Source organism: Alexandromys fortis, unplaced genomic scaffold (genome assembly GCF_014885135.2).
Source record: "Alexandromys fortis isolate MF-2015 unplaced genomic scaffold, M_Fortis_MF-2015_v1.1 scaffold_32, whole genome shotgun sequence".
Taxonomy (NCBI): Eukaryota; Metazoa; Chordata; class Mammalia; order Rodentia; family Cricetidae; genus Alexandromys; species Alexandromys fortis.
Genome location: NW_026067938.1, coordinates 14,585,469 through 14,611,668, shown reverse-complemented (window position 1 = coordinate 14,611,668; position 26,200 = coordinate 14,585,469). Strand labels below are relative to the sequence as shown.

Sequence of the window (26,200 nt, the reverse complement as noted above, 5' to 3'; positions counted from 1 at the left end):
GGCTTGTAATTTTAGGCACAAGAGATTGAGGCAGGAGGGTCATGAGTTCAAGGCCAGTCTGGGCTATATACTAAGTCTGAGATTAGCCTGGGCTTTGTAGAAAGATCCCGTGTCAACCAAAATATAGAAAATATAACAAAACCCAATGCCTATGAGGAACAGAAGGGTTTAAGGTTGATGATAGCTTGGGTTTTCTGTTCTTAAAAATAACAGAAGCCAATTCTATCGGTGTTCTTTAGCAAATGATAAATTTATTAGGTGTCTACAAAGTACAAAACACTGAAAGCCGCTGTTGAGGGATATAAAGGTGTGCAGGATTTGTGCCTGCTCTCAAAGAACTCACAATCTACACCATGACTCACAAGGACAAGTTGTGGGATGTTACAAGATGCAAGCCTAGCTCTTAGAAAGTTGCGCGCTCTGAATTTTTCTCTGGCCAGACCTAAGAAATCTCTTCAACAGGAAAGCTAAACATGGGAAAGCGACCTTTTGGGGATTAATCAGTGACCTTGACTTTGCTTTTTCAGAACTGTTCTGCTGCTGCTGCTCCGTTCTCGTACATCCTCAGCATCGTTTCTGACCTTGGTGTGGAGAGAATCTCCAGGCTTCCTGAACCTTCACCAGCGTTTCCTGTTTGTGAGTGAGTGGCTCAGATGCAGCTTGGCCTTGGAATGATTCGTCATCCGAATTTTTCTTTCAGTTGATATATCTTTGGACTTTGGTTGGCACGGGGCCACCGTGCTTTGCAGTCCCTGCTTCCAAAGGCGGAGGAAGATGCAACGCAGAAAAGCAGGCCAGGCTCCTTCTCTTACTTTCAACATTTAATAGTGCATTTACTGAATATACTCTGTACAGATATAGGGAAATTATAAACCTCTTTATTTATTCTTTTTTTTTTTTCACTAAAACTGTATTCACGTAAAGTGTATTTACAATGCAGAGAGGGGAGCCTTGAGGTACAAAACCCAAAAGAATATCTGAGGTATAAATACAAGTATATTTTAAATAATAATCTTTATCATGCTTTATCTATGTCTGAAAGTACAGTGGACACACATGTGTACATGTTTCTCAAATAGAATGGTATGTACAGCATACAACATTACAGATCCAGAAGCCAACATAGTTGAATATACACGCACGCTTTCACAAGCAACACTGATAATTCAAATACTCCAATGTTAAAACTCTACTCTCACATCCCCCCTTTCTTCAAAGAACCTTTGAAATAATACTGACAAGGTAACTGCGTTATAACAAAATAAAAATCCTTCTTCAACTCTCATTCATACGTTACTCACTTTTTGATCCATACAAAATAAATTTACTAATACTGTCTTGAGTCAACCTTTAGCGTTACAGTAAAACCTGTATAAAAAAGACTGCCCTTCTGAACACCTGCACTCTTTGTTTTTCACTGAGATTACTAGTCCCCATTATTACTAAAATACAGTTCAAGGGCAACGTGAGAGAAAAGGAAAAAGAAATGTAGGAAAAATAACACATCGTCAGAAAACCTATCTGTGCATGAGGACGAACCCAATGAAAATCCGCGCTGTTGCCGTCGGGTACACGGAGAACACTAACAACCAAAAGCCTCTTCTGCTCGGGTTAAGCCTACTGGGGACATATTTCCCTGTGTCCCTTTGTTTATTTTAGAGTTGATGCCACAAGCATAACAATACTGAGTAATATCAGGTTAAAAGGGTTGATGAGCCCTCTTATCCCAGCCTCAGCCACATAGCGAGTGTTCAAGACCAGCCTGGGTGACGTGGTGAGACCCTGTCTCAAAATAAAAGGTGAAAACAGAGCTGGGGATAAGTCCACTGTAGAGTGCTTGCCTGGCTTATAAGAGGCCCTGGGTTCAACTCCCAGTACTGAAAATAAAAAACGTTCTGGTACTAACACAGAGCGTTAGTGTTTGGCGCCTTTACATCTCACGTAAATAAAACCCTTCCTCTAGAGCCACTCAAGGGAGTGGAGAGGATGTTCATTAGTGCGACTGGTTACAGAGTCAGGGGGAAACTACAGTTTATGGGAAAGCAAAGGTTTGAAGAAAAAGAAAAAAAAAAAAAAAAACAAAAACCAAAAGAACCCGCCCCGCCCCCCAAATAAAACAACAACACAATAACCTGGGGGGAAATAGAGAAGGGAGCTGGGTTCCCCTCCTGGGTGATCCCTGGGTAGTCAGCTCTTCCAGGCAGAGCTAACCCTGGTGTATGTATCAGCATCCTCTGTGGGCGTCTCAGTGTGCCAGACACTGCATCCCAGCTCTTCACCTGTACCACTCAGCCTGCAACACACACATTCACACTCCTCTGTGCAAACCGATCTCTGCTCCTCTCAGGGAGAAAAACCTGTCAGCCAGTACCAACCATTCCAGTGGATATATCAGTCCCGCAGCACACCGCAAACGAACGACGTTAGGTACACGTGCGCCGACATCACCAGAGAACGACGCCTCCTTGCTTTCTTCCGTGATGCGCTGAAAGAGTTCTTGCTTCTCAGAAGCAATCTGAATTATACACGTATTCCGCCCCCCCACCTCCCCGTCCCCAAGTCTTATATAATCCAGTCAAGGTCTATAACATAGACCTAAGACAAACAGGAAGCAGCTTTTTTTTTTAAAAAAAAAAATCTCATCAAATTGCTATAGTCAATGAGACCCAGATGAACTCTTCCGAGGACGGGCGAGGCTCTAGAATCAATCACCCGGGCAGCAGACACAGGTGCTCCGCCTCAGTAATCACCTAGATTTGGTATCCTTGGTTTCAGTGTTCTGATTACTGAAGGAGTCTCGGATCTTTACCACTTCCGCTGCACACAGATGTCCAAAGGATTTTGTGTACCACTCCGGCATGTGGCCCCTGTCACACAGAAGCAAGGTGGGCGAGTTATTCAAATGAGACAGATTTGAGTGATGTCGAAGGCACTCTTGAACACTCTCTCTTTTTTCAAACTTGAACGGTGAGCATTGCGTTTAGGACCTCAAGAATGAGAGGCAAATGCTTCACTACTGAGCTGTACCAAAGGCTCCTACCTCCATGTCTTTCTTTGACCCGCCATCTCTATAGGGCCTTGAACTCGCAGTGATTGGCCAGCCCCAGCCTCTCAAGGGCTGCATTGCCAACTTCCACTCCCGACTTCCACTCCTTGGTGAGCAGGTGAAAGTCAAGGTGACTTCTTGTCCGCAGACAACCCCCACGCATGCGCATTGCACATCTGGGACCAGAAAGTTTCCAGGGAACGATTACAGTATGGCTACTGAAGGGCCCTGCTTAGAGCAAGCTTTGGCATGCGCCACAGAAATGCATCTCGTGGGTAACTGTGTTTACAGAAGGGCAATTTATTTAAGAAAAGAGCACGTGCTAGTTGATTCAGGGCGTCCTTGTAGCTGATGAATTACGTTCATTTACTGCCCAAGCAGAGGCATAACCAATTACAAGACATGCACTGTTAAAACACTTTCTAATATAGAACGGGAAGTATCTATTTGTTGGTTCCATTTGTGATAAAAAAAAAAAAAAAACTCCCAAATTCACACTGCTTTAGTAGCACGATTCCTGAGAAATCTGGATTGGAAGCAGCATCCGAAGGGACAGCAAACATCAAGGTATGGCTTTATAAGCGTCACCCTTCATAACATCTCCAAAACACAGTGGTAGATTCATTCCGCCATTCTGGGCATCACACGGAAAATCTGCATCTCCTGCATCCCCGTCCCCACACCAGAAGGTCAGGATCAGAACGTACCTTAAATCAGCTCTGCACATGTAGGTGAGTTTGGATTTTCCTGACCCGCAGGGTTCGATCAAATATCTGGACAGGAGCACGTTAACCCTCACCCCCACCACAGGGGCCCGGTCGTGATCCACGGAGGTGAGTAAGAGCGCACAGGCTCCCCTGGGTAAATTAGTCCTCCAGGTCCTGTGGAGACGAAACCATAGGTTTGACTGAAAACGGTACCTCCTTCATGGCATCCTCCCAACCACTGTGCATGGACTCTGGGGTGACAACCTGTACAGGACCACGTCTACTTGTGGTGGTGATGCTTAGACTCCCAGTCTCTCTTTTTGGAAAAGAGCCAGTTTGAAGTGTTTTTTTTTTTTTTTAAAGCCCCTTTACACTTCATGAATGTCTCAGGATATGGACTTCTAACAAGCAGCGAACAGTTTTGGAAGATCATGACAGTTCCTCAACGTTCTTTTAAACTGCTCCTCCAGTAGCCTTTAGAGGACTTGGGGATTACATATACGTCAGCCTTAATCACATCTCACTTGGGACCAGATGCTATTTCGTGGCCTACCCACTTGTGAGCTGTTTGAGCCAGAATATCTGTAGGCAATGGGGCAGAAATCTAGCACCATGGCGTACATCATTTGAAAAGGCTTTTCTCCATTTGAGCGCAGTTCCGTGAGGTAGAGCTGACTCAGTGAGGCACCCTATCGGCATAAACATAAATGTGCTTTGAAATTGCTCAGCACTTTTCCTGACACCTCCACCTGATTTTAGGCAACATAACCATATTGTGAGTTGGAGCGACACACAGGCTCAGTGCTAAGGTTTAATTGCCTATGCCATGGTCAGATCAGCCTGGATGCTCTCACCTCAACACGACGTAGTCCCGAGCAGGATGAGGCGCCATGCTGTTTTGGACATACTGGTAAATTTCCGTCTGGCTGTCCAGGATTTCGATCACCTTTGAGTCCAGCAGGTCCACATCCCAGAGGTGCTGCTCTTTCAGAAGACGTTTTAAGATCTCCTCAGGAGCAGCGGGGACTTCAATGGTTGACCTCCAAAGTCTTAGCGGGGGTCCCTCACTGACCTGAAAAGAAGATGCAGTTGTTTTCAATGCTAAGTGAAAAGCATACATGCTTTAATTTTGAAAGCAAATTTTGAGTTGGGGACATGGCCCCTTGGTCAGAGGCTGATTAGCAAATCTATGACATTCATAGGCTACCAGCTTGGATACGTTCAAGAGCAGGCTAGGAGTGCAAACAAGATAGCGTCAACTCTGGTCAGAATCATAACTTCTGTTCCCTGGGGCTCACTTGCATCCGAGTGACTGTGACAATTCGTTTATTTCACCCCAAAGTCTATGTTCACTTGACCCCTCTGTTTATTTCCAAGGCAGTGGAGACAGTGTTGACAAACACCTTGATGGACATTATGAGATATCAAGGATGCCCCAGTGACTCAGAACAGAAGGGAGTGTAAAACTATTTTCTTTAGAGTATAGGGGAAAAAATGTAGGCATTGTCTTAAGATTTCCCTTGACAACCCAATAACACTAGTGAATGAGGGAAGCTTAGGATGACTGCATGGGAGGAAGGGACTTTATCACGGGTAGACTGAGATTTCCGTGTGTTCATCTGTCTGTGACAGATGTCCTTTCTTACCTAGGGAACCTCAACCACCTGGCTGCCCAACACAGGGGACAGCTCTCAAAGACAGGTCTCGGGTGGGGATTCCCACAGAGGGGACAACTGAGCAGAGAGTCTCGTGTCTGATGATTCAAAGTCATGATCATGGGAACGAACAGGGGGAAGACGGACCTTCTTATAGGACAGCTCGGCCTGTTCACAGGTAGGGTAGCTGACCCAGCCTTTGAACTTCTCCTTGACCTCCTTAAACAGGCCGTCCACACAGTCCTGGAGGAAGTGTCTGTAGTCGGCAGGCTGATCGTGACTCAGGTGTCCCAAGGCCTCCAGAGTGAGGGGTTTCAGCTCTTGTTCAGTGTAAGAGTTGCGACATCGGCTCATTTCCTCAGGAACCTGGGAGACACACAGGACGAGAAGGTGATGGTTCCACCAGCGCCTCAGCAGAAGATGAAGGGCAGAAGCCACGTGCTGATTCAAGTTGGTGGTCCACTCCTGCTCCCACCAACTAACGGAGGGTATAAGTGATGACAACAGGACTTACGTGGCCGAAGCATGTTTCTCAGAGAGAATTTTAATTCCAGGTAACTGTTGCTTTTGCACTCCCCCTCCCCCCCAAAAGGGGTTCTCTTTTGTGTATTCTAGAACTAGCTCTGTAGACCAGGCTAGTCTTGAATTCTGTTTTTATTTTTTAAGTAAAAGGCCAACAATTTCACAAAACATTAATTGCAATGAGTGTGTGTATATATACTATGTACATAATCGCCAATTATGGGAAAGACCTGTTGCTCAGATGAGAATGAGTACCAAGCCAATAATTTTGTGCCCATCCACATTAGCCTTAGCATAGCGGCCAAGCTTCAGGACTGGGTACCTGGAAGAGTTTCTTGCACTCAGCGATCATGTGGGCCAGCCCTTGAGTGGCAGCTAGGTTTTCATTCAGATCTTTCTGGTCTGGTTTGCCCAAACTCTGTTTTCTTTGCATTACCCTAGGAAAAAGAAATAAAGGGTTTGGATACGCGGGTAGAGTGGCTCAAGAAAGCTTTGATTTTGTTCAGCACAGTTTCTCATAGTTTTTTGTGTTGTTGTTGTTTTATTAAAAAAAAACAGAACACAAAACACAAAGACATATTTTGGTTTAATATCCAGGGTATTTAGAAAATGTTTTATTAAGTAGTTCATAAGAGTGTGTATTTGCTGTTGACTGAGGCAGCTTCTACAGGAACTGAGATGGGAGCTGCTTGGACTAGGGATAGATGGCTAAGTAAACAGAATCCCCTACCTCAGGTGAGGAGCAACCCTATTGTTTTCTAGCTGGTGGTCTTATTCTTATCTGGCTCCTGCAGTTTCTATACCATTAAAGTTGGAATGCCCCCAAGGACAAATTTTAACACTAGTTCAAAGGCTCCTTAAGTATTGTTGTATGGCTTCCAGGCACAATGGCTTCAATGCATCAAGCTGAGAAACACTTTTCAGGTTCCTAGGGCTGGATCGAAGCAAGATGTGTTCAGCCCATCCAGCTATTCACCCTTTCTTCCTGTGGTGGAGGGGCGATCTTATTGTGAACTATTCATGTAAGAAGTACAAACCGGATCTGTTCTTCCTTCCAGAACTGACCTTTCCCCAACTTCACTTTATTCGTGAAAAAAAAAAAAAGATCCTTGGCAGTCTGTCTGTCTCCTGGGATTGTTATGACATGAGAAGATGAATGGGAAGAAAAGAGCCGGGTGCTTGGTGTGGAGTAAGTCCCCAACAAATATCAGTCTTGATGAGCACTGAGAGGTTCCTCCCACTTCTCCACAGCTATTCCCACCTTGTGCATGGATTCTATGCAGACATGTTTGCCAATATTTGGCATAGGCCGTATGTTAAATTGAGTGTCTCTGAAGTTCAATAATAACCTTGGTCTTTTGTAGCCTTGCTTTCGACGTCAGGCACAGGCCAGAAACGTGTCTTTCCTGATCCCACAGAGGCTAAGGCAGTGGGGTTACCAACTTTTCCCTACTCCAAGCAGCTCCCGCTCCAGTCCTCTTAGGCCAGCAGGTCTGCAAGGCTGTTGGCTGGGAGAACGAAAATGGCGCTGTTTGGTTTGCCTTAAACACTGGACACGCCAAAGCACAGACCCATGGTGCTCTCTCTTAGGACACCTCCACTTAACAGACTGCTTCTAGAAAGCAGTGCTTGGAAAGGAGACAGAGGCGTGGGGCCTGAGCAGGAAATGCTCCCCACCAGTTCACAGTCTGGACAACTGATGCCCAAGACAGGATGCAGCTGGAGAAAATAGGTCACTGGGGGCACGTCCTCGGGTATCTTGTCCCTGTGCCCCTCTTTTCTCTCTGTGTCCAGGCTGCCATGAAAACAAAGGTCTTTTGAGCAAAGTCAACCTTACTCCCTTAAGTTGTTTTTTTGCAGATAATCTACCACAGTGACACACATGGACCTAATTCCAGGACTAACCACTTTTGCTCGGGTCAGGTAAGAATCCAACAAGAACACCGGGACATGGTCCTAGGAGGACGTGAGAGACGGGCCTGGGTATGTTCCCTGCATGATCTGTACCTTTTTATTCTTTTTCTTTTTTGGTTTTTCAAGACAGGGTTTCTCTGTAGCTTTAAAGCCTGTCCTGGAACTAGCTCTTGTAGACCAGGCTGGTCTCGAACTCAGAGATCCGCCTGCCTCTGCCTCCCGAGTGCTGGGATTCAAAGGCGTGCGCCACCACCGCCCCATTGCGTGATCTGTACCTTGGGGAAGAATTTTCTCTCTTCAGGGTGTTGAGGTGGAAGAGAGAAGGGGCTAAGCACACAGCCAGGTTGGTGGGAGTCATCTGGTTTTCTTTCACAGCCGCTGTGACGTCGCTCAAGAAGTAAAGAAGCGTCTGGAGAACCTCCCGGTTCTCGTCAGGCAGGAGCATAATAGCCGCCTTGATAGCTTGGAGGCGCTGGTCCTTGGGCACATCTGCAGGGCACAAGCATTCCCACCACCAGCTCAGTAATTTTCCACGTACCCGGCAAGTCCGCATCCCAAAGCAAACATCGGCATCACACACTGAAGGAGCACTTGCAGAAAGCATACTAAAGATTAATAAGGAAGAAATTACGGGCTGCCACCGGCGTCACTACCCTCAAGTATTTCCTGCCTTGTGGGGGAGTTGAAATTTTTTAAACATCCACAGTGCTAACACACTCTAAAAATCGACCTCAGAGCTTGGCTCCAGAGAAGTTGTTGTAGTGCACAGAACTATGTCTTCTAAGCACTTAAAAGTCGAATTTGCCACCTTAATTATGCAAATCGCTCTCCATTTAGGGTTTTGTGTAGTTTCAATAAAAAGTTTATGTGAGACACGTGCAGAAAGTTAAGGATGGAGATTGCTCAGCTGGCTATAAAGGCTCAGAATCTCTGGGGACCAGTTTTGACCCACTTGCTCATCCTTAAAATAGGAACGGTTGTTAAAACAGGATGTCAGTTTAAATGGACAGCTTTTAAATGACAACTTAAGTTTTAGAGAGAACACCAAGAGGCAAATGTCTAAAAATGCCTATAGAATAATTGACACCGAAGTGAGTCTGCACGGAGCCTTCCAGTCTTATTCACCGGGCAAACTTACATCTCTTAAAAGCATGTGGTGGAAAAACCAAGTCACTTCAATGCAGGGCCATAAGACAAACTGATTAAACAGCTCCATGGTTACAGAGCACAACAAATACCTCGGTCGGGGAAAATGTGACCTGTGTTTTCATAAAATATGAAAGGGACGAAAGGGAGAACGAAACAGTCCAGGCCAGACCAGCTCCGCTTCTCATAAAATGAAGCTCGACACGCCAGCCCTCAAGACGATTGCAGCTGGGAGCAGCCGCCGTTAAATCACGCTGCTCCCATGCCACGGGAGCCAAGAAACACACAAGGCTGTGAAAGCCACAGTCCCGACCCTGCTCGTTTATTTCCACCATTGTTTGATTGAAGCTGCGCTTCAGAGTGAAGAGGACATGCGTATTGTTTTCCCAGATATTTCTGAAAGGGACCATGATAAATAACAGAAAAAAAAACCATCATTTATTCTTTTTCCGGTGAGATAAAATACACAGACACTAGAGAAATTTTAAACTCGGCAGCCCTGTGAGAGAGGTGCAAAGTAAATGATAAGTCTGTTGACAGGGGAAAGGGAAAAGGGCACCAATGGGCAGGTGTACGGTCTTGGGTCTGACTTTTCAGCTCTATTACACGGCTCTCGACAATGAAAGATAATACAGAACTGGATTGTGAAGTTGTACAACTGCTTCCACACCTGCAGACCAACCAGCCACATTTATTTTCTCTTTCTTTTTAAAACAGGGTCTCCTGGAACCCAGGCAGCCTTCAAGTGCATAGCCAAGGACGACCTTGAACTTCTGACCCCCCCATCTCCACCTCCCAAGTGTTAGGATGACAGGTGCTCACCATCACCCGTGGTTTACACGGTGCTGGGGAGCAAACCCAGTGTTCCATGTCGGCTATACAATCACTCTGCTGACACATTCCCAGGCCACAAAAATGACTTTTCAAATTATTCGGTAAATGTACACCAACGTCTTCCACACTTAAGGCGAGAAAGAAACTGATAACCTGTGTATTCAGAGGATCCCCATGCAGGTTTTCTTGTCAAAAGAATGACATGGAAAGAAGCTGTTGGTCCCACTAAACCCAGTGCCACAAGTCTTAGGGCGATCCCAGGATGCTTACATTGGTAGATCTGCAGGAAGGTTTCCGAGAGCTTGTTCGTCATGAGGGGCTCAGGAAGGTCTCGAAAATACTGCTTCAACATGTCTGCCACATCGTACGCGGACTGGCCTTCATAATTGACATAGTCTTCGGCACTTTCGTTCATCTGGCGTAGAGCCTGAATCCTAGATTTCACACCTGATTTTCGGAAGAGCCCAACCTTTTGGAAGAAAAAAAAAATGTTAGGGGTGAGGGCAGAAGCAACAAACACCTTTCCTTCAAAACTAGGAAAAGAGCAGCAGGGAGCTCCATTCCCACGCGTGGGATCCATGGGAAGCTGTCCTCACCTGGTCCAGACAATGGTTACGGAGGTAACGCATGGCCTGCTGGATACTCTGAGGCAGGGGCTGGCCCGAGCGCTGCACGTTCACGGTCAGTGGGACCCCAAACACACTCCGGTCCTTGTAGTCTGGAACCTTGATCCTTTTCATGAACTTGGGCACGGCCCTGTGGAAAGAACATGGGATGCATCTGTTTGCTTGATTTCGTTCAGCCTGTTTTGCAACCAGCTTCTCAGCTGAACCAGCCACACTTGGGGCTGTACTGGTCCTCGGTGTTCAGTAGCTGCTACACCGGATTATGTGAATATAGAAGGCCTGCTTCCGCACTATTAAAAAATGTTCAGGGAATCCAGGAATTTTGGGGGTTTGTGTGCGTTTGTGTGTGTGTGTGAAGGGACCTTTTGGTACAGGAACCTAGAGACCCATTACTACTGGTCAAGTGTTCTATTACAGCTACACCCCATACCTCCCCGATTCCTCGGAAGACTTTTTCTCACTAGGTAGGCCAGTCTGGTCTTGAAATTATAATCCTCCTGTCTCAGCTTCTTCAGGCACGTAACACCACGCCTGGCTGGCTATCTATGTTTTAGATACTTGAAGAGTTGGAATTAAGACCTTGTCAAATTTCCTCATCCAGGGAGTCTGTTAATGACTATCAATCTAGAGAACAGGAATCTGTGGTCCTAGGGGAGGCTGATGAATGTTTTTTGCCTGCTCTTGAATGTATTCGGGGCTAGTAGCCTATTCCATGATACAGGAAGGGGGAGGCAAAAATACGCAATACCTTACTAGGTAGTTCTGATAAAAGTGTGAGAGACAAGTTCCCATTTTCCCTAAAAGCGTATGAATCCTATCTAGGTGCTTGAATTGATTCAGATCGAGAGATCTGGGTACCACTGCATAGAAATCGGCAAACACACAACGCTGACTGGCTTGCCACACTGAGCCCAAATGGAGCGCAAAATGAAGTCAAAATAAATTTCCCCGCCATTGACCCCAGAGGACGCAGCATCTTCAGGCTTTTAGAGGAACGTGGAAAAGGAACAATGGGAGTTTTGTGAGGCTCCCCAAGGCTGCCAGCCATCCTGAAAGCCGGTCCAGCCCTGGCCATATAGGCAACAGCAGGAAACCCATGTCAGGCGTTTAAGGCCGTCAGGCAGACATCTGAGCTCACAAATGACCCCTCCGAGCGAGGCCAGGAAGGGCAAAGCCAAACAGGAAAGGGACTTTGGGCAGAAGTGCTCTGCACTGTCCCCATTTCACAATGCCAGGCTTTTACATTTGGTTTTGACTCACTGGAAAAACTGACCAGAATTGAAGTAGTAGTGGGGTGGACTCTCAAGATTTTTTTTTGAGGGTTTGGTGAGAAAGGGGGCGGACACCTCTCAATGGAGAATCTAAACTATGCAGTTTTAAATAGCAGTGAGGAAAATATTACTCTAAGCACAGAGGGGCACCACAGAGAGCCAACTGCCTTGACTTCTGGGTGACTGCCCACGCCCACGACATGTCACTCTTGATGGCTCTAGGAAAGGGAAAGCCAGGGAGTAAGGGCCAAATTTGTATTTCCACACAGCTAGGCGTACAGTACTGGGGCAGGAGCGTGCATAATACTGGCTTTGTTGGGCACGAGGAGCCCGGCTGTGGAATGTGGGAAGAACACATTACACTCCCCGCTGAGAATCTGAGGCATCCTGGGGTAAACCAGTCAATACGTACTCCTGTCATTCAGAACAAACAACTTCTGTTTTTTAGCGAGGCGCACGGAGCTGCCTTAGCTAGGGGGGTGCTTGGATGTCACAGCTACATCCCCTCTAGGAGGGAGGAGCCAGAGAAGAAAGGACAGTGGACTTTATGTCTCAGACTGTCTCAAGCCATCTCGGAGGACCAGAGAGTGCTCCAAATGCATCTGTTTTCATAGCAACTGGATGATAACCACTCTGACCATGCACGAAGAGATTCAGGCATGCCTGTGATGCTGTGGAACATGGAGACCTGGATCCAGACCTACCTCCTGTCTTTGTATTAGAGCACAAAATCAGTCTGTACGCAGATTATGCCATATCCACAACCCATCCCTGATGCTCCACATCTTACAGTGCACATTCAAGGCTGGGTTTTCAAAATGATGGCGAGTCCGTCTAATAAATGTCAACTTTTAAAATATATTGTTTGTAGTGGGCTGGTGGCACATGACTTTAATCCTAGCACTTGGGAGGTAGAGGCAGGTGAATCTCTGTGAGTCTGAGGCCAGGCTGGTCTACGTTGTCAGTTCCAAGACAGCCAGAGTCACAAAATAAGGCAGACTCTGTCTCAAAACACCAGCAAAAGAGAGAGAAATCCATCCAAACAAACACAGCATATATGTAAGATTTTATAGATAATTCCTTAAATTCATAACTCCCTGAACATTCTTGCCAGGGAGCTCCCCCCAAATAAACACAAAACAAAACAAAAACTAAATTCTCTGGCACAGAGAAGCTTTTGAGCCATGCTCTAAACAGTCATTCAAAAGCAAACAGCAGAGGGATGGACTGTGTACTCAGTGAAGTTCAACTCCAACCCTGCTAAAAGAATAAAAAAAGTTTCTAAGAGCACGCACAAATATGGCCAAATATCTAACATCTCACCATTTTTCCTTCCATGAACATGACCTGATAATGCCTCTATATTCATCTAGTGTGGGTTGTTCCTATACCTGGAAAGAAGGCGCCTGTGTTCTATGACGTGAGAGGGATTCAATCTCCTATGTAAAGAGCTGAAAACCCAACCTAATGAGTCCTGCAGTGAACTCCCCGCAACTGCAGGGGCTTCACCAAGTATGGCAAACCTAACCTCAAGGATATGGAGCCAGACTACATAAAAATGACAGATTGGAGAGACCGACAAAGGACAGCGCTCAGTGTGGGGACAGCCGCAGGGAGCATGAGGCATCCATCGCCTGTACACCTGCAGTTACAATCTACAGCCTACTTCATTCTCTTACCAACTAAAACCATGCTTGTTGGAAGGCGTGTATTTCTCCAGCAGGGCCGTCAGTTTCAGGAGTGAGTATTTCTGCAGGAGGTTCATCTGGGCCACAGACTGGCAGTTGATCTGCAGAGATACAGAGTTTAGGCTCGGCCGGTGAGAGCTCTGGAAGCTGTGCCATCTCAGTCTGTGCCTGCAAGAGAACAGGGCGGGAATGAGACGGACATGCCTCTGTAGGGGACCAGACAGGCTGCTCGCTGGTATCTCAGCAACCGAGAGGACTGACGCTCCTTTCCAGGGTTTTCCCAAGGGGAAATGGATGGCTCTTCCTTCAGAGCCACAGAAGGTACGTTCCAGAGCATCCTCAGACACTCGGACTCGGCACGCTCAGGTCTCTTACAGATGATGTGCAGTATCTGTGCACACTGGGGGTACCCTTCCACTTAGTTTAAATGATCTCTGGATCTCTTATAATAACCTGTAAGGAGGTCACTGTTCTACTGCATTATTTAGGGAATAACGGCAAGAAGATGGTTTCTCCCGAGCATTTTTCATCTGTACCTGGTTGAGTCTGAAGACTCAGAAACTACAGGAGGGCTGACTGTACCTGCACTTTACCATGACAACCACTTCTACAGATGCACCTGGGTGACGTTAAGACTGATCTCACTGTGCAAACACCACCACCCTCCAGACGCCACTGTTCTCATCCTTCCTGACTACAGGTCCACACCTAGTACAGGCATACCCTTTCTTTGGGATTGTTGGGGCCTGATGTTTGGATATTCCATGGTTCCGGCTTCAACCCACCAAGCAGACAATGCTTGGTTCCCACCTTGATCTTAAGAAGTAAGGCCCTTACCTCTTACACCTGGTCAGGGACGCCCCCACCCCAGAGTCCCTTCTTTCTGGGATGTCAGTGGGCTCTTCGGGCTCATTGAGGGAGTTGCCTGTGCTGTCCAGGTCACTAGGTGTCCTTCGGTCATGGTCCACGTCCAGGTGTATCTGTTTTGGAGATGACGGGCAAGGAGACACGGAGTCCAGGGCTGAGTCCGAGTCCCCCTCATCCGAGAACTTTTCAGACCACTGGTTGACTATCCGCTGCATCCCCTTTACATGGTAGAGGATGTCATCCAGCTCAGGGAAGATGTCCTCATTCTCCAGGTCGGCCAGGTCTCCCGAGCTGGAATACAGGATGGAGCCTGGCACGTTGTCATAGATGCTTAGGCGGCTGCTCACGGAGCTGGAGGAATTGCGCCTCTTCAGTTCCTTAGGACTGTCGCTGCTGTTTTCTCTCCGTAGGCTGAGGTGGCCAGGGCCATGGAAGCTTCCAGTCCTCCAGTTTACAGAACTGTTCGCCGAGGGACAGAAACTGCCATTGGAGAGGGCCTTGGGGAAGGTGCCAGGCTTGTGATCTTCCGGAATGTAGAACACTGTGTCCTCGGGGTAGCTCTCGCGGTTCTTATAGTTCTGTTCCGTCACATTGTTCAAGGTGGACTGACTGAAAGGGTCGAAGCCCTCTAGGTACATGCCCCCTCGCTTGTTGTAGGTGCTGAGGCTCCGGGTCCTGGTGACCGGGCTCGGCGTGCTGACGGCACTGCTGGTCTCTGACTGGCTACTGCTGCTGCTGGTCTGTGTGGAGTTGGACACGCTCCTTTTCCGTACCATGGGCACGTTGATGTGGTTGCCATTCAGGGCTGAGATCTCTACGCAGTTCAGCTGCTTCAGCTTCTCCTCATCCACGCCCTCCTGCAGAATGGGAGCGCTGATGATCAACCCCAGCTTTGAAGGCGCCTTGTGCTTGCTGTGGTGGGAGCCCTTGAGCTTCAGGCTCTCCATCCGCTTCAGCAGGCTCCGTGTCTTCGACTTGGGGTTTTTCTCGTGGCCCTTCATGCTAAAGCTAAAGCTGGACAGTTCCTTGGGAGACGGGAGGCTGGAGAAAGAGTCATCGTTGCCTACAAAGTGGCCGCCGCCGCTGGAGGAGCAGACGCTGATGACGGAATTCGTTCGGGGTGTCACAGACTCCCCGCTGTGGGGCACGTGGGTGGGGACGCTGCTGGTGCTGCTGAGGCTCCGGACAGAGGACACCTCCTGGCGCTCGCTGAGGTCTGTCAGCATGCTTTCGCGGCTGGTGGCACTCTGCAAGTGAGAGCCGTCTGGGGACCCAGGGATTGGATCCTGCTTTGGAGAAAAGACGTCAAACTCTTCCAGCCGGGACCACCTTTTACTGTCCCTCTGGAAAGTCCACTTGCCACTTATTGCACAAGGCTCATCTTCATCCGAATCCTCACTCTGCGAAGACAAAAATGAAGACGTGTATGTGTGAGGCCAAGCAGAGGGCAGGAGGCCGGACACAGGCTACGGGGCAGGGCGTACCTCAAAGGATACGCCTACTGTCTATTGCTCACATCTTTCATAGTGTTTATAAGTAATAAAGAGGGACCTGAAGGCTTTCTCAGTACCTTATTTTACTTAGAGAATGTGTCTGCGTGAGTGTGTGGTGAGGGATGTGTACGGGTGTGTACAGGGAAGTCTACGGGTGTGTATGAGTGTTTGTACCATGTTCAGAAGAGTACACATTTTTCTCGTTCGACCGTGTAGGTCCTGGGTACAGACCTTGGTTGTCACGCTTGGCAGCAGGCACCTTTAGCTCGCTGTCATTTCACTGGCCCAGATCTAAAGACTTAACCAGAAAGTCTGACCAAGTGTTGCCAGCGAAATGAGTTATTTTGTTGAAAATCTGAGTCTTTAGGCCGCTCATTAACTGCTCACAAAGGGGACCTATGAGATTGGCGGAAATTCCAAGCATGCGAAATATTCTGAACTGGAACTCGAGTCAGCGGCGGTGGGACTCCCTCTGAACCATCTCCAGTTTAGCTGCCTGTTCAAAGAGTGTGTTTATATTCTCTTGCGCAATTAAAAAAAAAACACTTTCAAAAAGCTAACAGAATGGCAGCTGAAGACTCTAAAAAAAAATATCAAGACATCCCCTACGTGGTGAGCCATCAAGTGGCAGCCCAACCCTGTGTCATCTCTTGCTCGTACCTCCCCCCCTACAATCCGGCCACAGTTAATGTCACAAGGGGCCTGGGCAGTTTCAATGTCGGACATGCTCCAGGAAATTTAACAGGGCTTCAAGAATGCCCAGTGAGTGCCTTGCATGGGTTATTTGTAAACACTAGGTAACACGGCAGCTGATTATACCTCCTTTATGTGCAGGAACTGGGAATGTCCCATCAGACTGCTCTGAACTCAATACGCTAGCTATCCTTGCTACTGGATATATGTGAAAATATCAAGACCTCGCCTCTCATATCCACATGGAGACTCTCTGCCCAGCTCAGGGCAGTGATCATTTATTTACAAGATTTAACTCCCAAAGAAGGTGACTTTTTGCACGTCAGGGACTGTTGGATCATTAAAATGGATACTCGCAACAGTCAGGACTGTGCTTTGTGGGCAAATTTATTCCTGTTTACCCGAATTTGCAACACTAACTCCTAGCATTGCCTCACCCTCTTACAAGGTCCCACAGTTCTTATCCAGAAGGAAAAAAAAAATCAGTACATATCACCACTGACGGAGTGTGTGTGACTTCCTGTCCCGGCCTCTTCCTCCCTGTCCCGCACCAAATCTCCTACAGTATCCCCCATGCCGGCCTTTGCTTTCATCTTGACAGCTGTGAGATGGAGTTACTGTTCCATCCGGGAAGCGGGAAGGGCTCCTCAAGAATGCTAGCTTTATTTCCTCCAGGGAGCAATGAGAAATTCCTCTGCAATCGGCTTTGTGTCTTTAACCACAGGGTACCCACTGAGTCCAGCAGGAAATGTAACAGACGACTTCCTTTGAGTTCCAAGCAAAAGATACCACAACCCATGGCTGGCTGCAAATACGGGCTTTAATGTTTAGAACGGACAGAACTTTTTAACCGCTTGCGCGATACAGTCCTATTTGGGTTTGGGCATGTGTAGTCTCCACCCCGCTGTGTGATTCAGGTACTCACTCGCTTCCGGTGGGGGCTGATCTCCAGCTTCATCAGCGCACATTTGTTTAAAGTGTTTAGTCGCCTACGGAGCAGAGAAAGGACATCAGCAAAGCCGGGAAACCACTAAGAGGCAGGCAAGTATTTCTCCTAAACACCCGACACATATAATGAGCTTCCCCAAACTCATTTCTAACTTAGGCAAGTACAGTAAGCTTCCGCTATAAAACGAGTAATTTAGTCCTGGCCTGGCAGTGCACGCCTTTAACCTCAGTACCCGGGAGGCAGAGGCATGGGGATCTCTGAGTTTGAGGCCAGTCTCACCTGGCTAGTGAGTTCTAGTCTCAAAAACATGGGGACGACTTAAAGGTGCCTTTCTAGTCCTTGTTCTTTTTGTTTAAATTTCACGTTTTTTGTGAGTCGATGCCATACGACAGCTGTAGCGTCAGTGTGACATCTGCTTCAGGGAAGACGCAGGAGTGGTAAGGAGCCCAGGAAGTCAGTTGGCTAAGTGTTCAGAGTACCCCATCTCCCATCCCATAAGACTTAAAAAGGACGACAGGCCTCAGTAATCGCCAACAAACAACCATCTCAGCAGGCAATTTTCCAACTTTGGTTTATTCTACAGAGAGGATGGTCCAGCCCTCTGTAAGGCTCAACGCTTTATACAAGTTTCTATCCGCAGAGAACCAACAGCAATCGCACAAATGATTACTCTAAAAATCTGTACACTGCTACCCCAGGTAACCAAAATCTCTCTGGGTTCAAACAGGTCACATTCTTCTTTGGAACAGCGGTCAAACTGTAGTTCTGAACATTCTGCACGCCCCGCCCCCACAACAGTAACATCTATTTAACATTAGAGAAACAGGGATTCCAGTGTGCTTAGTGAGAGGCCTCGCCTAGTACACACAAGGCTCCGGGTTCAATCCTTAGCACACCATCAATCAATCAATCAATCAATCAATCAATCATCAATTTCATTGAAAATGAAATCCTTTAAGAATAAGTCACAGGAAATAAGAAAAAAAAAAAGCACCTTTTATATACTCCCTAACTAGCGAGTCCAGACGGCGTGAGTGACAATCCTCCCGGCCTTGGTTCTTCCTAATATCTTCCAGATGACCATCGCTGCGTCTTCCCTCAATGACCCTTTTTTAAAGTTGTCTGCCATCGGCCTCCTGAGCCTCCCGACTCTCCCCATCAGTCTTTCCTCCTCAAGCTGCAAGCCTACATTTTCATGGAACGAGAGCCCTTAATTCCCTCCACTTCAAACTGATCCTCAGCTCTCCTCGGCCTTTATCTTCCCCATCCTGCTCTGGGTAACTCGTCTGACAACCTGGACGCACCAGGCTAGGCAGTCTGATAAGCCTGCCTTTGATTCCATAGATTATGAGGCGGCCTGTTTATAGAATAAACAGAGATAGAGCAGAGGACTGAGGTTCAGAAAAACCCTCTCCGTGGATGGGGAGGCAACAGCCGAGAAACACTGTAAACTCATAGAGGGGTGTAGGGTCCCTCTCTAAAGGGCATCGATTAAAGGACACGCCTACTGTTTTCAGTCCCCCCCCCCCCCCAATCTTTTCAATGAGAAATGGTTACAGTTAATCTTAGGTCTGGGTTTCATTAATCAAAACTGTAATCAAATCTCCACTTGACTCCATTTGGGCTTTAATGGTCGAGTGATGTTTATAACCAGATTTACTAGGCATGGAGGCCTGTGGGGGTGGGGGATGGTGGAGCAACTTCACCAACTCCAGGTCTGGGCCAAACAAAAAGAGACCCAGGAGGCTGGTTTTATAAAGGCCAAGTTTATCTTTTTATGTTGGTAGCACCAAACTAATGGCATTGCACTCCTGAAGGCCAAAGTGACTTTCAGAGTTTCGGCTGGCCGCTTTCTTTATTTCCCCTCACCGGCCCACATTCCCCAGGATCTCCGAAGAAGGCTTATGAGCCGGGCCGGCACACCTCTATCAGAGGGGCAACGGGGACATAAGATATAGTAGCTCTAGCCAGAGAAGAAACTCATCTCATAAAAGAAAACACAAGAATGGTCACCAGAAGCTGGCAAGGGACAGCGAGTCCCAATGAAAAAATAACTAATGAAGCACAAAAACAGGAGGGCTAGACATATTGGGTTGACTATGCTTAACACTAATTTTTTATTTTAAAATAGCTACCTAGAATATTCTCAAGACTAGAAATGATAACATTATAAGGTGGTAAGATATGGTCATACCTTACATACAAATATTGAAAAAAAATCACATAAGTACAGTCATGCTATGTCAATCAAGAATTTTAACAAAATGGTTCTAGCCATATGAACTGCTACTGTCTCTGGGTGAGGCACTGTGCTGGGTGCTTCTAATACATTTGATCATCCTTAGCCTTCTGGTGATCTTCCTAGAACAGATATCATGATTTATCTTTTATAAGGGATGAAATGGTGCTTAGAGAGCTCAAGAATTTTGTCCAAGAACCCAGGATTAAGACAAGGTAGATCTGGTGTCCAAACACAGCATCTTCTACACTTGGTTCTGATACAAGTATTAACGATGCCAAAAAAAAAAAAAAAAAAAAGGAAGCAAAGTAGATCTGAAGTAGCAAACTTCAAGAAAGTGGCTGAAATACCGCTATCAATAACCATCTGTAGCCTTGGGCATTCAGATCCCCACCACCACCCAAGGCCCAGCTCCAAAGGAATGTGCGGGGTCTTATCTCCTGGGTAACTTGCAACTGTTCTAAAGACAGAGGGAGCCAAGGGCAGACTATCAAAGGTTCAAGAGTTTGGCTGCACAGAGCTGTAGGCACGTAGATAAAAGGATAGAGACAGAGATCTGGGCCTCCTTGCATTTAACATAAAAAGCAGAAGAAGGCTAAGGAGAAACAAAGGACCTGGACAAAAATCCTTCCAGGTCTTATAGATGGTTTGGAATTAAACATATGTTTAAATTATTTGTTGTTGGATGTCATCTGGTACTTAAAGGCTGAGGCAGGAGGGCTGTTGAGTTTAACCCAACTTAGGCTACACAGTAAGATCCTGCCCCCAGCACCTCCCCCCACTCCTATCTCCTCACCCAATTACTTGCCTCATTTTAAACTGAACTGGAAAGAGTGACCGGGTGAGAATGCTGCTTGACGTAGCTTTGACACATCACAGGCGGTTTGGGGACAAAGTACATAGTGAAGATGACGGTGACAATGTAGTTACCTTTCTCATCTGACAACAACTAGCCAATGTTCACATTGCTTTCATGGATTGAGAGGAGTCAGTTTTAATTCCAAAGGAATTCCAAAGGCAATGCGGAATGTTCCTGAAGCCCCGGGAAGACAGGGGCATCCCAGCAGCACCCACAGTTTACAGTGTGTGCTTTGAGACTCTTCCAGTTCTGAGTAGAACCTGCTCACAATCATAGATCCCTCAGTGGGTTTAGATTCTTAGTGAAGCCAGCAAGGCTGACGGAAAAGCCAATCTCTTCGAGGAACTAGTCCGTTGCTACCTTAGAATAACACTTGGAGAATATTGGGTAAGCCAGCACGTGGGAGCCAGTCTGGTCTACAGGGCGAGTTCTAGGATAGCCAGAGCTACACAGAGAAACCCTGTCTCAGGAATAGAAAAGTTGGGTAGCCTACTACCCTGATAATTATAATTTCTGGACATTATTAAAGTTTATATTTTGATAGTACCAGTGTTCAAACTCATCCTATTCCTGCTTTTTGGTCTAAGAGTCTTCCGCCCTGAGTAAAGACTATTAAAAGAAATCAGCTCCTTTTAGCTTTTTATCGCAACTGTTGTTTGACTTACAAATCTGGGAATGTGGGTATTTTCTATCCAGGGAGAAATAGAGAGACTGCATACAGAATGTGGCCCACTCCACGGGCGAGCATTCGATGCGAGGAACCCCAACCGAGTTTTGACAACTCATTCACTTAAATGTTTGGATGAGGGAAGGCCGGATGTGCACAAAAAGTCTCCACAGAGAACAAGCCAAGAGGAGACATCTGTAAACACACTTCAGCTCTGTTATCTCTGGATTCTATAGGTGGAAGAAGTCTCTTCAGTAGGCATATGCAGAAAATAAAGGGAATGTCAGAAAACCTATGGGGGGGGTTGATATCTGCCTACAGGTCCCACCTGTGTCCTTCTCGGAAGGCAATGTCACTGCCATTGTGTGACTGTGTGGACAAGGCCCTTGGGCTTTCCATCCCCTCAACTCTTGATGACTATTACTGCGGGTCCTGGAATGTCCCCCTTTTAATTAGAAAGTGATTTTTTTTTTTTTGAGGCAGGATCTTGCTGTTCAGTCTGAACTGGCTTTGAATTCCCATTTTTTTCTTTTTTTTTTTTTTTTTAAATCTGTCTCCCCAGGGCTGAGATGACAGTGAACATTTATTACATGCTGAATAAGAATTTCATTAAAAAAAAAGAAAAGAAAATGAAAACTCAACCATAGGCTTTAGTGCACATCCTCCAAACTGGATCTGATGAGTTTTTTTTTTCTTTTTTCATTATGACACCTAACCTATGTAGGATATATCAGTGTATACACATAAGAGAAAACTGATGCTGACCCCGAAGAGCGCAGATAAAGGACCAGTTTCCCAATCCTTTCTTTGCTCCTATAGTATCTGGTCCCTTCTATGGGCGGCGGCTTCTCTTTTTAGGCGGTATTCTGAGCCAGCATGAACCAAACTTTAGCGAGCCTTTTTCCTTCAAAAAAGGAAAAAGTCAGTTTTGAACTGACATTCAAGAAAACTTCTTCAAAAATAAAATTCTTCAAGTATTTAATCAGAATTCTTTGGGCTGAAATATTGCGATGGTATTTTTTCTGACCCAGACATTCCTAAGCTGTTGATGTAGTTCAGCAGGCCAACTCCCTAAGTGGCTTACCATGTGCGAGAAGGGTGATCGGCCACAAGGCGCAAGTGTTTCCTAAGACGCCTTTTCTGAGTGACCTCATCCGTATGCATCAGCATCACCGGCGATGACTTGAGAATAAATTAAGGCTGCCACACAGCTAAGCGCCAAAACATCTTTACAATGTCCGGAGCAGTTCAGCGTCCAGATGCCGACTTCTCTCCAAACGGCACTGGTGACATTTTTCATTCCAGATCACGTAGTGATGATATTGCATACTCCAGGAACTCCACAAACTCTCTTTTCCCAGAAAAAAAAAAATGTGTGCGTGCCCTGGACACTTCTCACTAAAGCTGCACACTGTTTTGGGGGAGATAAAGATACCTTTTTTCTCTCTTTTTACAAACTATGAGATCTAGTCTTTTCCATAGTGTGAACATATAATTTGTCTTTTCCCAAAACCACAGTACTCAAACTTGCTGCTTCAAACAACATTATGTAAGAAAGGATGTGTTTGTGTGTGTGTGTGAGAGAGAGAGAGAGAGACAGACAGACAGACAGAAAGCTGTTACTGTGTTCTTCACCATTATAGGAAAAGAAACACCAGATTACCATTTCACCTTACAATGTCTGCCCCAGTTAAAACAAACACTGAAATTAAGCACTTGATAGGGAGCCCAACCATGAGGGTCTGGGTCTGGATGCCCGCATCCAGGCAAAAGCCAGGCATCACAGCACTGGAGTCCACTGGCTCGCCAGGCTGATTGAATTGGTGAGCTCTGGGCTCAAGGAGAGACCTGGCCTCAAAAAACAAGGCACAGAACAACTGAAGAGGAGGACACTGGGCGGTGACCTCTGGCCTCTCCAGGTGCACATGCGCACACGCATGCACATATGCACAAACACATGCATACACACGCAAACACACATGCACACGCACGTCCGTACAAATAACTAAGGTCTTTTAGAAGTCACTGAAAGAGAACTGCCTTCCACGTTAGAATTCAGTCAACATGTGAGTTCTGTCTCCATGCATATTCTTCTCCTTAGAACCAGGCAGTGAAGGCTTTTCAAGGATTCTGAGAAAAATTACAAGGGATGAATAACAGGAGATGAATAAAAATGTCACTCCGGGTTTGAAAGGATCACCCGAGGCCCTTGCAGCCTCAGGTTTTATTACCTTCACTTCTCTAAATCCCACAAACTGCCTCTCAGCCTGGAGAAGCGAGCAGCTCCCTGAGCGGGACCTCTGACAGGTTTATTCACTGTTCACATCAGTGCCCGTTTACTGCCTGTCTCCTATACATTAAAGCCCATGCTCTGTGAGTTTATGGCCTATTTAATCCCGTCATCACTCTACCTGGGGCGGCTGGGGCTTCTGAGGAGCCTCCTTGGAATGACAGTCCTGACTGGCTCGTCTAAACCCTGCCCCTCTGAATGTCTCCTTCCACCCAGTACGGTGGCGGCTTTGACTCGCGTGGTGCTTGGCGGTCAGGGACATGGACTCTTCAGAAAGTCCACGTTTCCAAACCACCAGAAAGTTTGCTGTTTCTGCCGTCAAATGGTAACAGGATATGGGATGGTCCTACGTGAGGGCCTCCCAAGACAGCCTGGGTGCTATTGCAATGATGACATCATACAACAGCATTTTAGTGTTCATCTAATGTTCGCTCTAAGCAATGTAAGTCACTGTATCATCTGATTATCAAAGATCCAATGTGGATCAAATTGAAAGCAAAGCAAGGTTGAGAGATGAGCACCATTTCATCTATCTATCTATCTATCTATCTATCTATCTATCTATCTATCGCCTGTCTGTCTGTCTGTCTGTCTGTCTATCTCTGAAACAAAGTCTCTCAGGGTAGTCCTGTCTGTCCTGGAACTTACTCAGTTCAAGACCAGGCTGGCCTTGAACTATGACTGGCCTGCCTCCGCCCTGAGTGCTGAGATTACAGTACCACGTTTTTTTGTACTGGCTTTGTGGGAGCCTAGGCAGTTTGGATGCTCATCTTACTAGACCTGGAAGGAGGTGGGAGGTCCTTGGACTTCCCACAGGGCAGGGAACCCTCACTGCTCTTTGGGCTGATGAGGGAGGGGGGTTGGGTTGGGGGTGGGGGAGGGAAATGGGAGGCGGTGGCGGAGAGGAGGCAGAAAGCTTTAATAAATAAATAAATTAATAAAATAAAAAAAGCAGAGACATAAACTATCAAATTAAAAAAATAAAATAAAATAAAAGGGAAATGTCAGTTTACCTGCAAAGAGCCTCAATCGCGTCTCTGTCCAAGAAATCATGTTCTCTCTTCACCAGAGCAACATCAATAGGGAACAGGAGATCTGTAGGGAGAAAAAAAAAAAAAAAAACAACAAGTATAGTTGAGTGCCCGGGCTCTGGCCAAATTAGCTTGTTTCGGCAATGCGCTATCTACTGTTCCCACAACTCCTCATCCCCTCTGTGGGCGCATGTAGTGATTCCACCCGTGGTTTAAGTCAGTTCTAAAGTAGTTGAGAATCTCTGAGTTGTTTTTCTGTCACAGAAAGAGTTCAAAACACTTTCTGCCTTCAAACTAATTACTAGGCAGGAAACGCCTGCTCTGAGTTATAATTTAAGCCAGGTTGAATACAGTAAGGAGTCTCCTTTGTGATGGGGCTTAAAAAAAAATGTCTTTGCTCACAGGCCATCAGGGAAGGGGCCACAGGAAAAACAAAAGCAAGCCTAGAGTCAAAACAGAACCCTGGCCAGGAAAGATCCAGGGAACAATGGCCAAGGGCAGCTGGAGGGACTGGTCCATTTACATGATAGGATATACTGCAGAGAACCCAAGATATGCTATTTTAAAACAAATATTAGCACTTCCATGTGGCAGCCAAAGGGTTAACTCCCAAGTAAAACAAAGGCCTAACTACAACTACACACTTACTGCAAAACAATGGCAACCAAGCCCCTAAATCTGTGAGGGTCCACTGCTCTCAGAACAAGGAACCGCTTACACCAGACAGAGAGCAGGAAGAATTGCTCTGTACAGCCTGCAGAGAGAGTGACATAGTGATCACAAGCCTGGGGACCTGGGGGTCTACAGGGAGAGGGGTGGAGAAGGGTGGCTTACAAGGTGTAGACAGGAAGCTGGCTGGGAGGAACAATGACTAAAGCTATGGAGTTACCGAGATAGCTATGAGTGACCACGATTGTACTTTTGAAAATGGCTAGTAGACAGGGGATTATGAATGTTCCCCCAGACAAAACAATAATAAACATTTGGGATGACAGCTACGCAGGTTCCGATTACTACATATTATAAACATGCAATATAATGGTATGCCATGCTTTACAATACATACTTTGCGTCAACAGAAAATTGAAAAAATTAAATATGTTTCTTGGGTTCAGGATCTTGAAGTAAAAATCCCTTCAATTTCCAGACATGGTGGCATATGCCTTTAGTTACAGCAGAGGCAGGCAGATCTCTGAATTTCAGGTCAGCATGGGATACACAGAGGTTTGACACCAGCCATAATTACAGTAAAACCCTGTGGATAAAGGTATCCAACAGAGCAGAGAGGAGAAAGGCTACAAGGGATGATGGAAACATGACAACAGCTCTGAGATTCTCCTGTAAAGGCAACTCATTCCCGTCTGCAGTCCAGCTATGAATGTTGATAAACGGCTTTTCCAGTAGAAGGCACATACAGTGTCCCAACTCTGTGCTTCTTTGTGGGTCCACCAAGGAGCAGAAGCCATCATGCCAACAGGATCATCATCATCATCATCACCACCACCATCATCCCAACAGCATCATCACCACCATCACCATCATCACCATCATCATCACCACCATCACCATCATCACCATCACATCATCCCAAAAGGATCATCATCGTCATGATCACCACCACCATCATCATTACCATTACCACATCATGCCAACAGGATCACCATCATCGCCACCATCATCCCAACAGGATCATCACCATCATC

The 26,200-nt window shown here is 46.5% G+C and overlaps 1 protein-coding gene across 3 annotated transcripts in view; it reads right to left on the bottom strand.

The window, feature by feature from the left end:
- Positions 1-231: 231 nt before the first annotated feature.
- The window catches only part of Dlc1 (DLC1 Rho GTPase activating protein), a 345,287-nt gene continuing 319,318 nt past the window's right edge, over positions 232-26,200 (bottom strand). For all 3 annotated transcript variants that reach the window (XM_050147371.1, XM_050147372.1, XM_050147374.1), the window contains 12 exons: positions 24,480-24,561; positions 17,388-17,451; positions 14,247-15,676; positions 13,401-13,577; positions 10,421-10,580; positions 10,095-10,293; positions 8,120-8,333; positions 6,253-6,367; positions 5,556-5,774; positions 4,608-4,825; positions 3,754-3,927; positions 232-2,867 (listed from right to left, as the gene is read on the bottom strand). In XM_050147371.1, the coding sequence (XP_050003328.1) occupies positions 2,747-2,867; positions 3,754-3,927; positions 4,608-4,825; positions 5,556-5,774; positions 6,253-6,367; positions 8,120-8,333; positions 10,095-10,293; positions 10,421-10,580; positions 13,401-13,577; positions 14,247-15,676; positions 17,388-17,451; positions 24,480-24,561 (3,173 nt within the window). In that variant the 3' untranslated portion in view covers positions 232-2,746. The remainder of the gene's footprint in view (positions 2,868-3,753; positions 3,928-4,607; positions 4,826-5,555; positions 5,775-6,252; positions 6,368-8,119; positions 8,334-10,094; positions 10,294-10,420; positions 10,581-13,400; positions 13,578-14,246; positions 15,677-17,387; positions 17,452-24,479; positions 24,562-26,200) is intronic.